At 36.7% G+C, this 19,439-nt stretch overlaps 2 protein-coding genes across 2 annotated transcripts; one reads left to right on the top strand and one right to left on the bottom strand.

Annotated features, from left to right (window-relative positions):
* Positions 1 to 5,912: 5,912 nt before the first annotated feature.
* On the top strand, positions 5,913 to 12,061 carry LOC112508921 (probable inactive purple acid phosphatase 27). The gene is made up of 12 exons (XM_025113775.1): positions 5,913 to 6,149; positions 6,851 to 6,942; positions 7,025 to 7,094; positions 7,171 to 7,293; positions 7,400 to 7,492; positions 7,831 to 7,960; positions 8,513 to 8,594; positions 8,698 to 8,833; positions 9,614 to 9,819; positions 9,914 to 10,039; positions 10,706 to 11,015; positions 11,637 to 12,061. Exons 1-12 carry the CDS (start codon positions 5,925 to 5,927, stop codon positions 11,940 to 11,942), a joined length of 1,899 nt encoding a protein of 632 aa, XP_024969543.1. The 5' UTR covers positions 5,913 to 5,924; the 3' UTR covers positions 11,943 to 12,061.
* A 1,189-nt stretch (positions 12,062 to 13,250) lies between these two features.
* On the bottom strand, positions 13,251 to 18,229 carry LOC112508506 (snurportin-1). Its single transcript, XM_025113142.1, has 7 exons — positions 17,845 to 18,229; positions 17,036 to 17,222; positions 16,687 to 16,937; positions 16,397 to 16,511; positions 15,418 to 15,510; positions 14,103 to 14,246; positions 13,251 to 13,771 (listed from the first exon to the last, which is right to left on the bottom strand). The coding sequence occupies exons 1-7, from the start codon at positions 18,207 to 18,209 to the stop codon at positions 13,655 to 13,657; spliced, it is 1,272 nt and encodes a 423-aa protein (XP_024968910.1). The 5' UTR covers positions 18,210 to 18,229; the 3' UTR covers positions 13,251 to 13,654.
* Positions 18,230 to 19,439: the final 1,210 nt, after the last annotated feature.

Raw genomic sequence — 19,439 nt, 5'->3', positions numbered from 1 at the left:
ATCATTTAAATGCTTGGTAAAGACCGTAGATGGAGGTCAGATTAGTATGTGAGGTTATTGATGGTTGCACGATCTGAATGGATGAAAAGATTCGAGGATTGTTTGTTTTCCTCTTAATAGTTCTATCAAGAGGCAACCTTTGAATCGTTAAGAGGTGAATCTTGTTTGGCAAAAAAAATTTGTCTTTTAATGGTTCTAAAACTCTCTTGAATTATTTTGTATCTTGAATCTCCTTTAATCATTAAGACCCCTAATTTCATTGTACACAATCACCAACAGAACTTCTCCCAGGCTTGCTGTTGTTTATCTAACTACAGAGCATCAGAAAGGCAACACTACTAACCTCGTGCAATTATATTTTATTTTGCATTATATCATGAGGCCTCTTAATCATTCTGTACCAAACAATTCAGCAATTGCCAAATAGTCGTTGAATCTACACATCTCACGTTAATCATACTTAACTTCCAATACTTTGCTTGCATATTTCAACACCCAACCTATAACACCTTGGAATTTCTTTCCCTTCCTCATTTTCCATTCCTTTCACGTCGGGATTTCTCTTGTCCCAATTTCAAGGTATGCGTTTTTACTTATATTTATATGTATTTATATATGTGTGTATTGTATAGTAGGAATTTAGAAACCTTTTATTTTAATTAATCCTTAAAAAAGGGGGGGATTCTTTTATATTTGCTTAGTTGTAATGTATGGGAAAAGGGGTAAAAGTAGGAAGAGAGGGAGAAAAAGGGGGGGAGGGGTATCACCTCGTATACCTTGACCCAAACCTGTAGACACTCTCTCTTGGAAGGATTTACCTTTTGTTTTTGAATCCTAGCCTGCTGTCCTTACATTGGGAGGATGATTGAAGGATTGCTTTGGGGCAAGGGAGTCCACATTTTCTTTTGGGGGTTTGAACATTTTTTTTTTTTTGGAAGAGAAAGGTTCCAGGTGAGGGGCTGCCGATTGAGAGTGAAGGGAGGAAGGGTAGTCTCACCTCCAAGTTAACTAAACCCCCCCTTCTTAGAAACATCTTCAACTACCGACGTCGGCCACCCGTAGCTCCGGCCACGATCTGCACGCAGCTGTTGTCTCGTGCGAGCTGCACGCAGCTGCTGTCCCGTGCGAGCTGCGCGCAGCTGCTGCTTCCGTCCCTGCACGCGACTGGCTCCGAGCCTCCAGCCGGGTCTGCTTCAGTATTCTGCACGCTGCTGTGCCCGTGTGATCTACACACAGGGACTGTGCCCGTGCCTCCTGCATGCTGCTGTCTACGTGCGCCTCTACTGCTGCTGTTTTCGGGTGATCTACACACAGGGACTGTGCCCGTGCCTTCTGCACGCTGCTGTTTTCGGGTGTTCTGCACACAGGGGCTGTTTCCACGCCTCTGCACGTGGCTGTTCCCGCGCCTCTGCAGCTGTTTGTTTCTGTGTGATCTGCAGAGGAGCTGTTCCCGTGCCCCCTGCACGCGTCTGCTTCCGTGTCTCCAGCTGCGCCTGCACCGCACTGTCGTGCCACGCCATGCAGCCTGTGCCATCCCCTTTCCCTTCAAGCAGTCCCAGCTGTTGCCTCTAGGAACGACCCTACTTTTTAGTCCTACTTTCATTCATCTTCTAGTTCAAGAATTGTACTTCTCCTAAATCCTACATTGTGAGTTCACTCCCTACCGTTGAGACTTTATATTTGAATCGATGATATGTTTAATGTGCCAAATACTCTAGCGTCTAAAATTTAATTATAGGGAATGAACCTAGGAAGCCCGTTGTCAATAGTAGCATGGCTTGTTAATGGCTTAAATTCACTAGGAGAATTTTACAATTCTAGTGTTATCCGCCTAAAACCTTAGAGGCTTTTATAAATCGTTATATGGAGTTACTCCCTAGTTGTAAGGAAGTGTCGCGTTACCTTAGAAATTATTTGAGAATCTATTTAGCAACTACGCATTCTTTTCTTAGAAATAGGCTGTTGCCTTCGGAGTATAATGTGGTATGGGTTCAAAAGTTGATATTTTTACTTTGTGAAGAGGTTGGCGTGATTTGGATTTAGGCATTGTGATCATTATGTAACTTCCAAATCCACCTTCACATTTCCACTCGGAAATAGGCATTGAGATCATTATGTAATTTTCGAGGTAAAGAGCTTAAGATCACGACCGACTACATGACTGGCTAGGTTGATGTCAATGGTGTCGAACCTGTAAGTGATGCTTTGTAACGTTGATCTATGACTTACTTTGTGTTCCGTCACAAATCAACGGTAAATCGGGTATCCCCCGTCATCTTCGGATGTGTTGACTCTCCCACGTATTATTTAAGACTTACTTTACCTTTTGTTACTGTTTAAAGTTTCGTTATCTATATATGCGTTCTTTCTTGCATAAAGGGTCTTATAATTACACTTATTGTATTGTTTGGACTCACTAGGTGTAAGCATAATACTTTCTTGAAATGGCTTGCTTACCAGGTTTCTTTAGCGGCGGGGTATCGAAGGGTTAAGAAGTGTGTTGTTCGTAAAAGTCATTTTTGTAGTCAAAGCACTTGGTGATTCGAGCGTTGCTTATTGGTTGAATTTCGTTTTGTTGGAGATGGTAGAAACAACCGTTCTTAATCTAGACATGAAACTGCTTAGATTATTAGGTTGTTAGTTATCGTCTCATTTTCGTTTTGTAAGCGCTTAACCCCTCCCCTTTGTTGGGTGATTTACTCTTTTAAACTTTGAGAATTTTTGTTTGTTTGATTTTCTGGCTAAGATTATCACTACCCTCGTTGTAATATATATATATATATATATATATATATATATATAGATGCTTAATCAAATGAGAACTAATTAGTTTGTGGTAACCGTGAGATTCAATCTCAACCACAAATCAATAGATAAATTAGGAAATTTATAATTTTGGTAATTTTTAATTAAAATTTTAATGGAAGGGTATTTTAGGTATTTTCTCTTCTCTCTCCTATCTCCTCTCTTCTCTCTCCGTCCCCCGGCCTCCGACCACCGTCCTCCGGTGATACCACAGTGGTATCACAGTGCATCATATATGTGATTGGGTATCACACTGTGGTCGTTTGTACGGTCGATCGGATATGTAACACAGTGGTATCACAATGCATCTTATATGTGCTTGAGTATCACACTGTGGTATCACCAGAGGATGGTGGCCGGAGGCCGGAGGACGGAGAGAGAAGAGAGGAGAGATGAGAGAAAATACTTAAAATGTCCTTGCATTAAAATTTTAATTAAAAATTACTAAAATTATAAATTTTCTAATTTATCTATTGATTTGTGGCTGAGATTGGATCTCACGGTTACCACAAACTAACCAGTTCTCCCTTGAATGAGCCCATACATATATATATATATATATATATATATATGGGTTGATATCCCCACCCCCCTACATCACTTTTCACCCCCTCCTCCTCACACCAACCCTCACTCTCACCCTCACATACTCACCCCCTACACAATCTCACCCGCCTCACATGCACCCATAGGAAGGGGTGGGGTTAGAAAAACCCATATATATATATAGTATATTTCTTTTACAACCTTGTGCATTTGTACAACCTTTGCAACCCAATTAATTGAGATATTTATAGAAATRATTGGAGTTCATTTATTATGATTTGAATATTTATGGAATATGAATAAAGTTTATTAATTATGATTAATACTTTATATTAAGATAAATTAATTGATTAAAAATTGAATGGTTGAGATGAAGGTTGTATAGGGTGTAAGAATGGCAAAGGGTGTAGAATAACATTCCTATATATATATATATATATTAAGGTGTTACACAACCCAAAAGATATGTATATTTTCTCTCGATTTACTTTGTTTTTTCTAAACTTGGGATTTTATAATGCAAAATTCATTTTGTTAATTAAAATATTCTTTTAAATAAATTTATTTAATATGTAGTTTAATTTAAGAAATTTAATTTGTGATTGGATAGATAAAATATTTTTAATAAATAAATTTATAAAAAAAAAAAAGATGTGGATCACAATTAATTTCAGAGTGAATTATATGTTTGGTGCCTGTAGTTTGGCCAAATACTATTTTGTCCCTCATAATGGGTTACTGATGATATTAACTTCATGGACTCTGCTTGTTATAAAATAAAGGTTTAAGGATCATCAGTGTATATAATTCATTTTAGGAATCAAATCCATATTTTAAGCAAACCAAATGAACCACTCTTATTAGCTTCTTATGTCTAATTCGTTAAGAGGTAAACTAGCCTCTTATTTGTCGCTTATTGTTCTTCAAACCCTCAACAACGACGTTTCTCAATCGATTAACTTTAATCGATCATCTCTCTCGATCAATCCTCATGTATCTCAATTGATGTATTTTAATAAGATTTAAATGTGTTAAATATGTTAATGACATATTCTCGTTGAAATGAATATTAATTATATAATTTATATGTAAATTTTGTAATGATGATGAATAAATATGTGAAATTATATATTTTATTTATAAAATCAACATTATAATTTTTTTAACGGGTAAAACAGATAATCTAAACAAATTCAAACGTTTATCAACTTAAACAAACAATCTTATTGTTCAGATTTCATATGTCAGCATCATTTCTTATAAATCAGAAGTGAAACAAGACTTCAGCTTTCAGCACCTCTTAAAAAAACAAACACCGTCTAAGTATTTTATACTGCCGATAAGGAAACGATAAAGTTAAATGAATATCCTAAAATAGCAATTTCGCTTCTTTTCGAGTACAAGAACAGTAGCGATGGACTCGTGTATGACAGCTTCACCATCTCAAGGGACTACAGAGATGTGTTGGCATGTGTACACGATGGTTGTCCACCTACCACTTTGGCAACTTAGTAAATGACGCGTTAAATTTTTCAGCAACAATCACATAAATCCTACGTAAAACAGTTTTCCACGCAAGACATATTTTTCACTTACGTGTATTGAATGATTGCTGCTGAAAATTTGTATCTGTCATCGATGGCTCTGCACTTGTAATTCATAGTTCTAAGAGAATAAAGTTTGTAGTGTTATCGGTTTGCTAGAAATTGTTTTCTTTAAGCGTAATTCACATTTATCGTTACTAATATTTTCAAGAATACATGCTTGAGATACGCCCATCTTAGAGTCGCTCGGAAAAACCGCTTTAGGGTCAATTTCACACGAAAAAGACACATATGAAACTTATAATGAACGTTGATAGATACACTTAACTTCTTATATCTAAAAAATGAAAAGGGATTTGATACTCGACATATGAATGAAATCAAGTTACATGTTACATCCGATATTCTTGTGTGGATGCTTAAATATGTCCAAACATAAAACATGTAAGCGTTCTGTAAAACATTCCAAAAACGAAAAGTCTGGGTAACACGCATTTGCATAAACTCCGACGAAAATGAAAATTTGATTGAAAAAATGGCTAAAAAGTAAAGTTGGTTGGGGAGATCAGCTATTTTGGTTCATTTCCTCATTTCCTCGTCACATCCATCAATATCAAACTTTTTTTTATATTTTCATTACAGGATTTAGGTGCCGTTTATGTAACGTTTATCCGGATAAGCGCTTACTAAGTCATATTACCTTCGAATGAATATGATAAGAACCAATAATCTTTCCTAGCAAGAACAAGAAAAATATCAAAAGTCATACCCGGTAAATAGGGATTTTATTTTAATGGAATTAAATTCTTTTGCTCGAAAAATGACAACTACTTCCTGAAAAGACTCTCTTTCCGCAACCAATTGGCTGATTATTAGAGCTCAAAGTGTGTGGGTGAAGCTTAAAGCAAACAGTTGACCTATTCCTACTAGAAACCGGTGGATTACTCGCAAACGGTATCAATTTGTGGACTTTTTGAAGATCAAAACAAAGTCAAAACAGAATATCTCTTGGGCATCTTTTACCAAAGCATGTTATCATCAAAGAAATTAAGAATAGATACATGCCTGCATCTTGTTTGTGAAATTGCCACAATGAAGATTATCTTGCATATGTTACTATTCTTTCTTGTTTTAGTCAAAAGTGATGGCCAAATCACGGAACAGCCCTTATCCAAGATTGCAATTCACAGTGCCGTGCCTGCTTTCCATGATGGGGCCTCCATTAAAGCTTACCCGACTCTTCTTGGCTTGAAGGTAAGAGTTTCACTATAAATCATCATCATCTTTAGTTTTATTCTTGTTTCTGCTACTGTACTATGTTAACCATGTGTGCGTGAAAGGTGGAACTATTCAATTTGGCTCATTATAAATCTAGATTCATCAATATATGCGAATAACTATGCAAATCAGTTCCACGTTTGATACATTGACCTGAAGTGCAGCATGGTTTTGAATCGAAATCAACACCATTTTTTGGTAACCTTGGGTATCCAGGCCAACTTGCACTCAGGTTGATTAATCCCATGGGCCTGGAGAACAGCCATTAAGGATCAATGATTATATTGGTCATTGACAATGGTGACTTCTCAAATATTGGTACTTTAAAATTTGACTATTCTGGCTTGCTCAAATGGCTAGAGGTTGCTTTGGGTAACCTAAAACCCCTGAATTTTGATCTTAGTATCAGGGCTGCGCAATTTGGTGTTGGCTGGTGGCATAAGCCTTCAGACGCCAATTTTAGACTCCCCTCCTCCTGGGGGTGAGGTTTTCAAGAAGCGGCTTCTGATGACTATTGAGGTAAAACCAAACCAAACAAACCCAATATATATATATATATATATATATATATATATATATATCCCACCCAAAGGTAGGGTCTGGGGTTAAGATGTATGCGGGAGGCTGTTTCTGGTGACTATTGAAGTAATTATGACTAGTTTTTTCGCTTGGTGCAGGGTGAGGATGCTGAATGGGTGACTGTGGAGCTTCAGCACTCCAAACCATCCGATGATGATTGGATAGGAGTATTTTCCCCTGCTAAGTTTAAGTAAGTTTGCGTTCATCAGTAAAATCTGTGTAACATTCTAACTGTATAACTTATTACTGAATAATATGTTTGAATAATGCAGTGCATCAACTTGCTACTTCGAAAACGATTCTAAGGAACAGGCACCATACATATGCTCTGCTCCAATAAAGGTGAGTACAAGCTTCGGTTCTATCATTGAATAATTCTGAAATATGTTAGCTTTATCTGACTGTTATTGTTTCACAGTACTCGTTTGCAAATTACTCGAATTCAGGATATGCAAAAACAGGCAAAACTACGTTAAAGTTCCTGATAATCAATCAGCGAGCTGATTTCTCCTTTGCCTTGTTTTCAGGTGGATTATCAGATGTATGTATCCATAATGCAATTTGATCTAAAGTTAATTTTGATCATGTGTTACTCCTTCCATTTCAGCATCATTCTTAAAAAACTTGTTATGTTATCTTATTTGCAGCCAAAATTGGTGGCATATTCTAACTTCATATCATTTGCGAATCCAAAAGCACCCCTTTATCCACGTCTCGCTCTAGGAAAGTCTTGGGATGAAGTAAGTATACTTGGTAGATTATGTTTTTTACCTTATTATATTGTCTGCTTGCACATTATTGACTATCTGTTATATTTCTTGACTACCTGTTATCTTACCTATCTTATTTCTTGCTTGCACGCACCTTGTGTCGTGCACAAGCCGGGCCACGAAAACAGTCTCTGAGTTGAGGCAAGGTCTGTTGCATCCTACCCCTCCCAGCCCCTACTTTTGAGTAGGATATACTGGGCTCGCTTGGTTTGGTTATACTATAAAACAGTCGGTGTCAACTTGAAGATTTAGATAGGCATTCAAGAAGTCTCCTCTTTTCCGTTTATTTACTCTTGTTCTTCATGTAGATGACCGTGACCTGGACAAGTGGCTACAACATAAATGAAGCAACTCCTTTTGTCATGTGGGGAGTGAAGGGTGAACGTCCAATGCACTCTCCTGCAGGAACACTAACGTTCCATCGAAATAGCATGTGTGGTATGTTCATCTAAATCATCATGGCTTTCCTACATATAATTCTTTAGTTACCATTTATGTGCTCCAAAGCCAATGAACCATTTCTCGCTTCGAAAATTTTCTCGCCTTCCATTTAAGTAGTTCCCTAGCATTTAATATGATCAATGCATAGAAAGTCCAACATTGAACCACAAGGGTTGTGGTGTAGTGGTTGAGGCCCTGGGGATGTGGTGGAATATCCATCTGCTCAGGGTTCCATTCCAAGCATGCACAACAATAGTGGTCGCTGAGTTTATCAGGGCTAATTTCTTGCACTCACAATTTGCCGGGATTTGTTTGACCATAGCCTGGGAAACCCTTCCAAAAAAAAAAAGTCCGACACTGACAAGTTCTGTAAACAAATAAACCTAGTATATCCCACTCGAAAGTAGGGTCAGGCGAAGCTATTTCTGGTGTCTGATCTAGCAGCCAGAAGTCGTAAGTAAAGAAGGGTTGTCTTGATTCTTCTCATTCTACGGACATTAGGTCTTTAAACATGTATCGAGATTTTGAAAACTTCTAGGTTTCCTGCAGGCTCACCAGCAAGAACAGTTGGCTGGCGCAATCCTGGTTTCATACATACAAGTTTCTTAAGGAATTTGTGGCCGAATACCAAGTAAGTATCTTGTTTAGAAATTGTTGATGTTTTAGGATTCTTTTCTGGTTCATCGGCATACCCTTCAATCAACTCAATTTATATTTGTGCTTACTGAATTCAGGTATACCTACAAGATGGCACATAGATTATCTAATGGTACCTACATTTGGAGTAAGAAGATGTATTCATTTGTGTCGCCCCCTTTCCCAGGACAGGAGTCATTACAACGTGTTGTTATATTCGGTGACATGGGAAAGGTAAAAAGTTAAGCTACGGCATTCATAATCTGAGCATAAACCCTGCTATAGTTTTTTACACAACAACGTTGGGTTGATGGCATAGATTCCTGGTTTGTGGATAACAAGAAATTAGACAATTCACGATGAATTGATATGAACATTAATCTAAAATGGTCATCAGATTAAGTCTCACTACAACAAAATCATCTTTATAGGATGCTAAATATGTCTAAATGTCTTAATAGACTGTGTTATAGGACTTAAGTTTATAGGACCAAACAACTATGCCTCCCATGTAAAGGTGTTGCAATAAGTTGATATGACGCTTTTGAGCATCCAAACAAGTTTTTAGGACACTTTCGAAATAAAGTCTCCTATTAGCTTTTTTTATAAAACACTTTTATGACGTGTCGTATGAGCCCATCTTTTTACAGGACACTTGTTTTTGTAAGACACTTTCTCAATAATGTCATAAAAACAATCAGGACGCTCTATTTCTTAATTGTCCTAAAAACCTGTTAGCATACCCAAAAGCATTCTATCAACTTATTGCAACACCTTTACATAGAACACACAATTGTATGGTCTTGTAAACATAAATCCTATAAAGTTGTCTATTAAGACATTTAAACATATTTGGCATCCTCTAAATCCGATTTTTTTGTAGTGTCTTCAGAACTGTTGTGGATCTATTCTTCAAAGACACCATTTGAGTTCTAAATAATAGCTGGTGATAACAAAATAGACTCTTCTATTATGTGAAAGTTAAATGAAATCCTATTTATTTGCTTATTTCAGGCGGAACGTGATGGCTCCAACGAGTACAATAACTATCAACCTGGTTCTCTTAATACCACCGACCAGCTCATCAACGACATTGATAACATAGATGCTGTGTTCCACATAGGAGATTTGGTGTATTCAAATGGGTACATTTCACAATGGGACCAATTCACATCACAAGTGGAACCCATTGCATCGGTTGTGCCTTATATGGTTGCAAGGTTTGTTCCATGAAATCATGTTAACGGTCTGTTTAAATCAAATTACGGTTTTATTTCTGTTATGTGTTGATATGTGTCTAAAATATTCGTGTAGTGGTAATCATGAACGTGACGCGCCTGGAAGCGGATCTTTTTATGATGGTAACGATTCAGGTGGGGAATGTGGTGTCCCAGCCGAGACCACGTTCTATGTCCCTGCGGAGAACAGAGCTAAGTTCTGGTAATAACCAAGAAACCCGAAAGTATTATATTTATTAGGATATGTGGAACCCCTCTTATATTTATTAGGATATGTGGAACCCCTCTGAATTCTTTTCAAAAGAACCGTTAGGGGGCGCTTGGTTTAACGGAACGTTTTTGAGCGATTTGGAATTCATGTAAGGATTTGGGATTGGAATTTTTGAGTTTTTGGTGTGTTTTCATTCTCTATAAATAATTTTCATAAAAAAAATTATAAAAATAATTAAATTATCTTTTTATTAATTGATAATAAAAAAACAAGTGTTTTTAACATATTTTAAAATATTATTACAAACAAATCCTATGGAATCCCTGGAAATACCTACCATCATGGGATTTCTAAATCCAATATTTTGTAATGAAATCCCAAAACTGGAATGGAATCCAATTCCAAATCCCGCAAACCAAAGGAGTCCCCATCTAATGTCACGTCAAACCTGGAACAAGAAGTTTTTGTTCTGTCATATCAAGTCCTGTCCTGTAAACCAGACGCACCCTTATAAAGGGACGAAGGTTCTTACATATATACATATACAGGTTAAATAATATGTGTCTAACTGATGCGGGACTCTAACAATATTCTTTTTGCACACTGAAGATTGTTTTCTATTAACGAAATTGAAATGAAGATATGTTTTTGTTGTAGGTATTCAACGGATTATGGCATGTTTCATTTCTGCATAGCGGACACTGAGCATGACTGGAGGGAAGGCACCGAACAGTACAAGTTCATCGAGCAATGTTTTGCATCAGTAGACAGGAAGAAACAACCGTGGCTCATCTTTGCTGGTCACCGTGTACTTGGTTACTCTTCCGACAAATATTATGCAGCTGAGGGCTCGTTTGATGAGCCCATGGGACGAGCTCATTTGCAGAAGCTTTGGCAAAAATATAAGGTGGACATTGCATTTTACGGTCATGTCCATAACTATGAACGATCTTGCCCAATTTATGAGGTACAACAGATCCTCCTTTTTCGGGTTCACCGTTGTTTAGCTGTTTCGTACTTCCCCTTTTGCTTTTAATGTTTCTACTTGTTTTTAATATTATTTCCCGTTACAAGCAGAGGTTTTTATGGTACATCCTACCCCTCAGGATGGACCCACATGGATAGATACGGTGGCACGGGCTACGGCTTTATAGTTCCATCTTTACTGGGAAAAAATTACGTTTTTGAAGGATGTTACCATATAGTTTGTGAAACTGAAATATTAACACAGACTTTAATGGCTAAGATGGTAAATGCTCATGCTTTTGTATAAAAAGGCCTAGCTTCGACTCCCATTGTTGGCAAATATATTGTTTTTTAGTTTAGATTTTGGTATTTTTTTTATATACATTTTGTTTTTTAAATATATGTAGACAGACTCAAACGACAAGAAACCAACTAACAGATCTATATTAATATTGTGAAAAAAAAACCTTAAATATTCTTTTATAGTCGAATTGTGGCACCGTTTGAAATTTTTTTGGCTTCGCCTCTACTACTCCAAAACTCTACCTGGGTGGGATTTACTGGGTTCGTTGTTTTTTTGTTACGTTGTTTCTAATATTGTTTCTTTTTGGTGATGCTGTAGAATCACTGTGTGAACCCGGAGAAGTCTCATTATTCTGGCACCGTGAACGGCACAATCCACGTTGTCGTGGGTGGAGCGGGTGCCCATCTATCGGAATTCGCTCAGATTAATACTACTTGGAGTGTTTATAAGGATTATGATCATGGGTTTGTGAAAATGACTGCATTTAATCACTCGTCGCTCCTATTCGAGTACAAGAAGAGCAAGGACGGGAAAGTGTACGATTCGTTCACCATCTCGAGAGACTACAGAGATGTGTTGGCTTGTGTACATGATGGTTGTGAGCCTACAACTTTGGCGTCTTAGATGTTTAGTTAAACATTGATTCCTCTGTGCATCCGATTGAAGCAAACATTTTCTATTGTCTTAGGGACCGAAGCCAAAATAATAAGAAAATGTTTCGCTCCCTAACACGGGAATATTTACGAAAACGATCTTTCTACCCCTAGAGATAGATGAACGATTGTATATAATATCTTACCCAACCCAGATCAAACTTTACGTGGGATTCAGTAGAGGGTTGGGTTACTGTGAAAATGAAAGTTACAGTGAAAAGGGTAAGAAGGGATCTCCATCCTTGAACCAATCCTAATTGAAGATGACCACTAGATCAACGCTAAGGAGATACACCGGACCAATTTTCTTCTACAACACAGTTCATGGGTTGTTTTGGGATTAAAAGTGATCAATGGTCTAAATCTCTTTTTACACTTCTCACTTTAACTCTTATTCTCATACGATCTTCTGCATTCGGTGGATTGGTTTAGTTTACCTTTGTGTACCTTTGATGGTTGAAATTCTAAAAAACGGTGGACAACACCCTCTAAGGCATCCATTACACTGGTCTTACGGTCATCATTGGGAGGTAAATTGGTACATGCATCCAATTGGTAGAGGAGTGGTGCCTAGGCTCAAACCAGGGCCCTTACTCATATGAATTACACCCACACCTCTACCATTGAGACATTTGAACAAGGACTTGGATCCCCATCCCAGGGGTAGTTGGGGTCTTTTTATCTGGACAAGTGTCTTCGAATCCATTCGATTTCTAAAAAAGATTACTACTGTTCTTGATTGATAGATCTTATGTACATCTAAACCTAGGAGCTTTGCTAATTTGAGTCCCAAATTTTATTGGAACAATGGCTCTACCCTTTTTTGGAAGAGGTTAAGTCTACGTACATCTTATCCTCCACAACATTTTTTTTAAATGAGACATACTGGGTTCATTTCGTTTAGCTATAGATCCTGTAAATCCATGTATTTTTTATGGGTAATTGTTCATCAAAAAATTTGGTTACAAGAACCTAATAACCTAGTTTAACAAGTGTTCATGACTAATAATTAAAAACCAAAGATGCTCTTCATGATTAAAACCCTTTAAGGATTCAGCTCAAAGGGTCACCAGTTCGAGTCCTGCAAGGCCACTAGGGATTTTCCAGACTGTTCTTCAGGGGGTCGGGATTAATCGAGGTACACGCAAACTGGCCCGAACACCCCCGGTTAAAAAAAATAGAATTATGAACTAAAATCAATGTCATTATTCATTAATATCTTCCTATGCTTTATGTAAATTTGGATCAAATTTAACTAAAAATAAGAATATTCATGATATGGACCAGGATAAACATTCCATTTACTCGAAACATAAGCCTATAGTTGAAGATTTTACTAATAAAATTATCAAGTGGCCTTGTTTAGCTTCATCTACACATTTGTTCCAACGTATTACAAGATAACACACTAGATTTCAGATCGAAATAACCACAATAGAGCGAGGAGTACCCGTTAGACATCGAGCCAAATTGGGATCTGGATCCCAACATTCTTGTGAACATGAACCATATGCAGCCACCAAATGTTCAAACCGCTTCATCAGGGGTCAAAAGTTGCGGAAAGGACATACTTGTCAACAAGCCATGGACGAGAAAGATTGAAGCTAGTTGATTATGAGATGATTGATGGCAAAACAAAGTATAAATAAACATTGAAATATCTTAGATATTGTCGGGATCAGATCAACCAACCATTTCCATCTCGTTGGTATTGTTCTCTTTTTCAGTTATCATACTCATGGATGCAAACAGATGCTCTATCCGAAGAGGAGAATGTCGAACCATATATTGGAATACGATCTGAGGATGGAGAAAAAAATGTTAATGATAGGAATCCAGGAAATGTTCAAATGATGGTGCACTCAGATTTTCTAACATGGGTATGCACTACAAAATGTATATAACATATATGCACCACAATAACAATTTTTTTAGGTATGCACATATATGCTAGTTCCACCACTTTATATGTTCTATTTTGTTTCATAATGACCAACAACGCTTGATTTCATAGCTCATTACTTCGGAGTCAAGCCAATCAGTCTTGAATTACCAATTCTTCAAAAAAAAAGTGAAGTTTAACTGCTAGAATGAAAGATTTGGGGTCTCCAGCCTTCAGATTAGTACTTACCTTGGAGTAACTATCAGCAAAAGCACGAGCTCGATGTACCTTTCCTAGACACTGTAGATCAGCCTTCTCCAGCTTCCCATCCACAAATGTTAATCCACCCTCATTAACAGCAAAGCGGACAAGGTTCCCTGGATGCAGTCCTGTCTGAAAACTCAGAGAACCCAAGTTAATATGTGGCAAGGATCTAATTTGCTCAATAGCATTTCTATGAAATATGAACATCTGTATCATTTTGTAAAAACATTTGATAAAATTTCCTTCCAAGGAAATTTATCATCAATTGTTTGCTCAAGTATGTATTTTCCTGTAATGATTGGTAGTGAATTAGTGAGTAAATTTAGTTTGTTGTTATCTAGATGTGCGTAAAGCAATCAAGTGGTTAGCTTGAAAGGTATTTGAACAGATTCCTAGGTGGCAACACCTAAGAGGTTGTGGCTTCAATCCCCAGTTTGCATATTTTTAATTAACAAAATAAAAACGATATGCCAAGAACTCCTAAATGCCAAAAGAAAAAAAACTTGGATGACTTCTTGAACATCAACTTTCTTAACTCTCACAATCACTGACCAAATCTTACCTATACAGAAATACCTATGACCTACACAGCATACAAGGCACAAAAGACTTGTACAGACCATGTAAGTTACTCCATCTCCAATGTTTAAGCATTTGATAAGAAATAAGCTCAATAGGAGATATTGGAGACCATGTAGCAGACTAGGGGTTGGAATCCAGATGGAAGGAAGGGAGCTGGAGAGGTAGAGGGTAGGGAATACGGTTAAGGTTACCAGAACGCCAAAGTAGACTAGGGGTGTTTAGTTTCCGCACCTTGGTTATGTTTTGCTTGTACTTGCTTCTATGTATATCGTTGCTGCTTACTCATTCTAGTTTCTCAAAATTTAGCATTTCATTCTCTCTTTCTTATCATATTGTTATTGCTTCCTCACATCTATCTTTACATATCGTTTCACACACTTTTCACTAGCCAAAGGTCTTCAAGAAACAGCGCTCTACCCTTTATGGTAGAGGTTAGGTTTGGGTACATCTTAAAGGGTAGAGGTTAGCTTTGGGTACATCTTAAAGGGGAAAGGTTAGCTTTGGGTACATCTTACCCCCCCCCCCCCAAAAAAAAAAAAAAGACCCCACCTCTGGGTGGGATATACTAGGCTTGTTTGGTTTTATAACAGACAGGTCTGAAACTCTGAATGGTGCGTAATGGTTTTTGTAGTCATGTTACAACACATGCTAGATGAATCACTTAAAAGAATAATGTAACTCCACAAGTGAAATATTTATAAGAAATAATTACACAAACCTCTTGTATAAAAACTGCATTCAAGCATCCAAGCACGACGGCAGGATCATCAGATGTAACCAGTTGCCCATTATCTTGTAGCTCCAAAACCACCTTTTCATTTATAAACAGAAAAATAAGCCTTGGAAAATTCTAATATCTTGCAGATACTCAGAAACATATATATGAATGGTCGCATGATCATGCATAGGTGATCTTGACAGAATCAATCAAGGGACTGGGATAATGTTTACTGTGACTTCGAAAGATGTCTGTTGAACTGCAAATGTATGTCTAAGGAAGCAGTCATCCTTAACCATATATCAAAAGGATACTCTCTGGACCCATAAAAGTTGCAAGGGTTCCTAATATGGGATGTGCCATATTAATTGTAAAAAGTTGCTATCCCTGGGAAATTGTTGAAACAAAAATATATCAATGTCGTCACAGATCTTTTATTTTTGGTTCAAGAACCACCCTCTTTTGTCATCGTCAAAAGTGTGGTTTATACATTTGACTAACAGTCAAATACTTTTACGAAACTATGCATCCAATCAAGCATAAAACTTTTATGGGACCCATAGAGTAAGAGAAAAGAATTTGATGCAAGAAAGACACCATGATGAGTATACAATCCTTTTTCTTTCTTTTTTGATTTGGAAATTACCATGAGTACTTGAATTAGTTGAATAGACAATACCCTCAATAGACATCCCAAAGGGAATCAATAGAGATTTACCAAATATAATAATAAATGTATAGCGGGATCCAAATAACGTGGTTTATGCTCGACAGGAACAATTGTGTGATAAATTGGTAAGTTCATTCAATGATCTATATTAGTTCCCAAAGTTGCATTAAATATTGAAATATGACAAAACCCCTACGAAAGTTCCATGACAAAACTGCAAGTTCATGGGTCTCTGTCAAAAAAAGATGACAGAATTGAATACGTTTAATAAAATAACCCACAAGCATGCAAGAATAAATGTCATAGTACCTGCTGTTGGTTTGGAACCTGTCCTTTGTTATCAGTATCAATGACATACTGACTACATGTCTCGTCCTTCCAGACAAGTGTCAATGGTGTATTTCCTGTTTGATAATGTGCATGCCTAAAACAAAGAAAAACGCATCCAAATATTAATAATATGATTGAAACCAGATAGCCACAAAAAAAATCTTCTATATGCTTCCTGAATACACACACATACAAGATCAGAAATATTTAGGGCTTTAACAAAGAACATAAATACGCTAAAGAACAAATACATGCATTAAGAAGCTTACTTGTTATAGAACAGTAGCCCATCCTTCACATAAGGTACCGCTCCTGTATAAGCTGTCTGGAGCCCCTCATGATCACAATTATAAACTGGAATGAGGCTAAATCTATATCTATGGTGAGCAGAGGGAGCCTCGCAAGCTCCTGACTCAACAAGCTTGCTGTTCATCCAGAAAAATCTGAACTCTGCAGTGCATTCATAAAACGAGATTCCTGCCCAGCATACCATGTCTATTACATAGTAGGTTTGGTCCAACTGTGATCAGAAGAAAGACAAAAAATCATCAAAGACTAACAATAAAACAGTTGGAACAAAAATCACAAATTCTACTTCATATGTTAACTGCATAATACCTCGTGAAAAATGCAATCAAGTATACAATATGACTGGGCAGATCGAGAACTTTCTTTGGTCCTGGCACCATTAGGTAAAGCAGATGGAAAACGGTGCAAGAGGCAGCCATTGCGTAGTCTGCTGACAGTTGCTCCATTTGATGAAACAACAAAGCAGCGTTTTCCAGAAGGCCTTGCAAATACGTACCTGCAGGGTTTCATTCATTATGAGGGAGAGCAAGTGCTGCTTTCACCCATATGAAAATCCACATTTTGTAATTGCCTAGCAGCCTAGATGCGGGATGCCATACAAGTTTAACTCTTGCAGATAAACTAAAACATTTTCAAATGACAAGTACTATGAACAGTGCCACTTATGAGGCCTTGTATAAACAACCACGAGGTTGGTTAAAGATCCTGGGTTCCGACCAACTCCCACCTCAAAAGAAAAAGAAAATATATTGGAACAATAAATATGGTGTTGTAGTGATGCCCAAAATGCATTAACAAATTGTTTTTTTTTTTTTTGGAAAAGGTTAACAAATTGTTAGTAAGAGTAGTTGAAGCACATTGGCCATAATTCTCGCACCGAATTGATGGCTCTCTACCATTTTTCGCAACCAAGGAAGAAGGTGCACTCATCAGAGTAATAATTTTACGAATCTCCTTTAGCCCTAATTGGATTAAAATTATGTAATTCATCTATAATCGATAAGTTCAGCAACTTGTTATTGAAACTATGCAGGTTAAAATACACCAAACTAGGCCTGTATAATTTACTAATTCTTTCGCAAAGATGACTGAAAAATAATGAGAAACTGCAAACATACCAGTCGCAATTGAGGCGATCAGGGACATCAATCATCCACTCCGGAAGCATAAGCTGACTGGCGAACCACCGACGAGCTTCGGGCCCTTTAAGCTTAGCCGCTTGACGGATGTCGATGTCGCTAATATCTTCGGCATCAGTTTCGGGTTCTTCAACTATAGGTTCGGGGAGAAGGTCGAGTGATTCCAAAGGTTGAGGTTCAGAGTTATGATTTGGGAGGGAGAGGATGGACGAAGCAAGACGGCGGGCTTGCAGCTGAGCTTCAGTCCGGTTCTGAGCCTGCCTTTGTAAAGATAGTTCACGGCGTTTTTGTTGATCGGAGATGGCGGCACGTTTGAACGGACGGCGTATGTCATGAGGCGCCATTGACACCGATTCACACAGATTGAGCGGCCTTTTCAAACCCCATGATTACTGATACCCCAAGGGTTGCTACAAAATTTAATTTTAAGAATTTTAAGAATAAAACCGGATCATTAATTTAAAATCTTTTCTTCGTTTTGTTAACCATGAAAAATGAATTAACTATACAAACTATTTAAATCAATTACAAGTCTTTGTTAGATTAGGTTCGTCTATCACCATACAATTAATATTAAAGATACAATGATAATTTTCCCTTTTTCATCTTAACTTCAAATTTATTAATGGACGGTTATAAAAACAACAATACAATGATTATAGCTAAAATAATATGTTTATTTTTTTCCAAATTATAGATGACTTGTTATTTTAATATGATAAAAAACTTGGATGTTATGTTTTCAACATATATGTAGTCGTCAATGTTCATATGGTGAATATATTGTTCATATGTGTTCCAATATGTTCATAAAACAAATTCCATATACATCTAACATTTGGTGAACATGTGTTCACAAGTGAAACAATTTGATCATATATTATTGTGTTCACATGTGAAAGTCATTACTTTAGTGTTCATAAATTTTAATAGGTGCAAATGAGTGTTACCGTATGTTCATGTGTGAAAGCCACAAACTAAGATTAGTTAATAAGTTACATGTATGTTCATGTGTATTCATAAGTGTTCATAATACAACACGGATAATTCTACGAACTATAAAATGAATGAGCAATTACCAGTTTATAACCGATGTAATTAATCAATTATCGATTTTTAACCGATTTAGACATATCCCCAAAAAATATCCATGCTCACCTGTGTGTTAATATCCTTCATTCTTAATTAATTACAAATATGTCACAATTGATCTTATCCATAAATTTTAGAATCAAGGACCAATATTGGTTTACAAAGTTAACATCAATTACTGTTGTTATATATCTATACTATGTTATAAAGCATTTGACAAAAACTCTTAAAAAATATTTTTTATGCATAAACTACTGTTTATTAATGCATGTTACTTAAAACTCAAGATTACAAGTAGATTGTAAGGAAGTACAACTTATTAAAGCTTCTTATCTGAATTCGTGTAACTAACTGCATATAAACATAATCAAACATATGATCATTTTAAATATAAAAAATCTAAAATATAATTAGGATAATCATTAAGTTTTAACATAATATTTAGTATTATCTTTATAAAATATTATATTATTAAACCAAAA

This window comes from Cynara cardunculus (assembly GCF_001531365.2).
Source record: "Cynara cardunculus var. scolymus isolate 2C chromosome LG 3, CcrdV1, whole genome shotgun sequence".
Classification (NCBI taxonomy): domain Eukaryota; kingdom Viridiplantae; phylum Streptophyta; class Magnoliopsida; order Asterales; family Asteraceae; genus Cynara; species Cynara cardunculus.
Note: the sequence above shows the minus strand (reverse complement) of the source record. Positions and strands in the feature narration are given on the sequence as shown.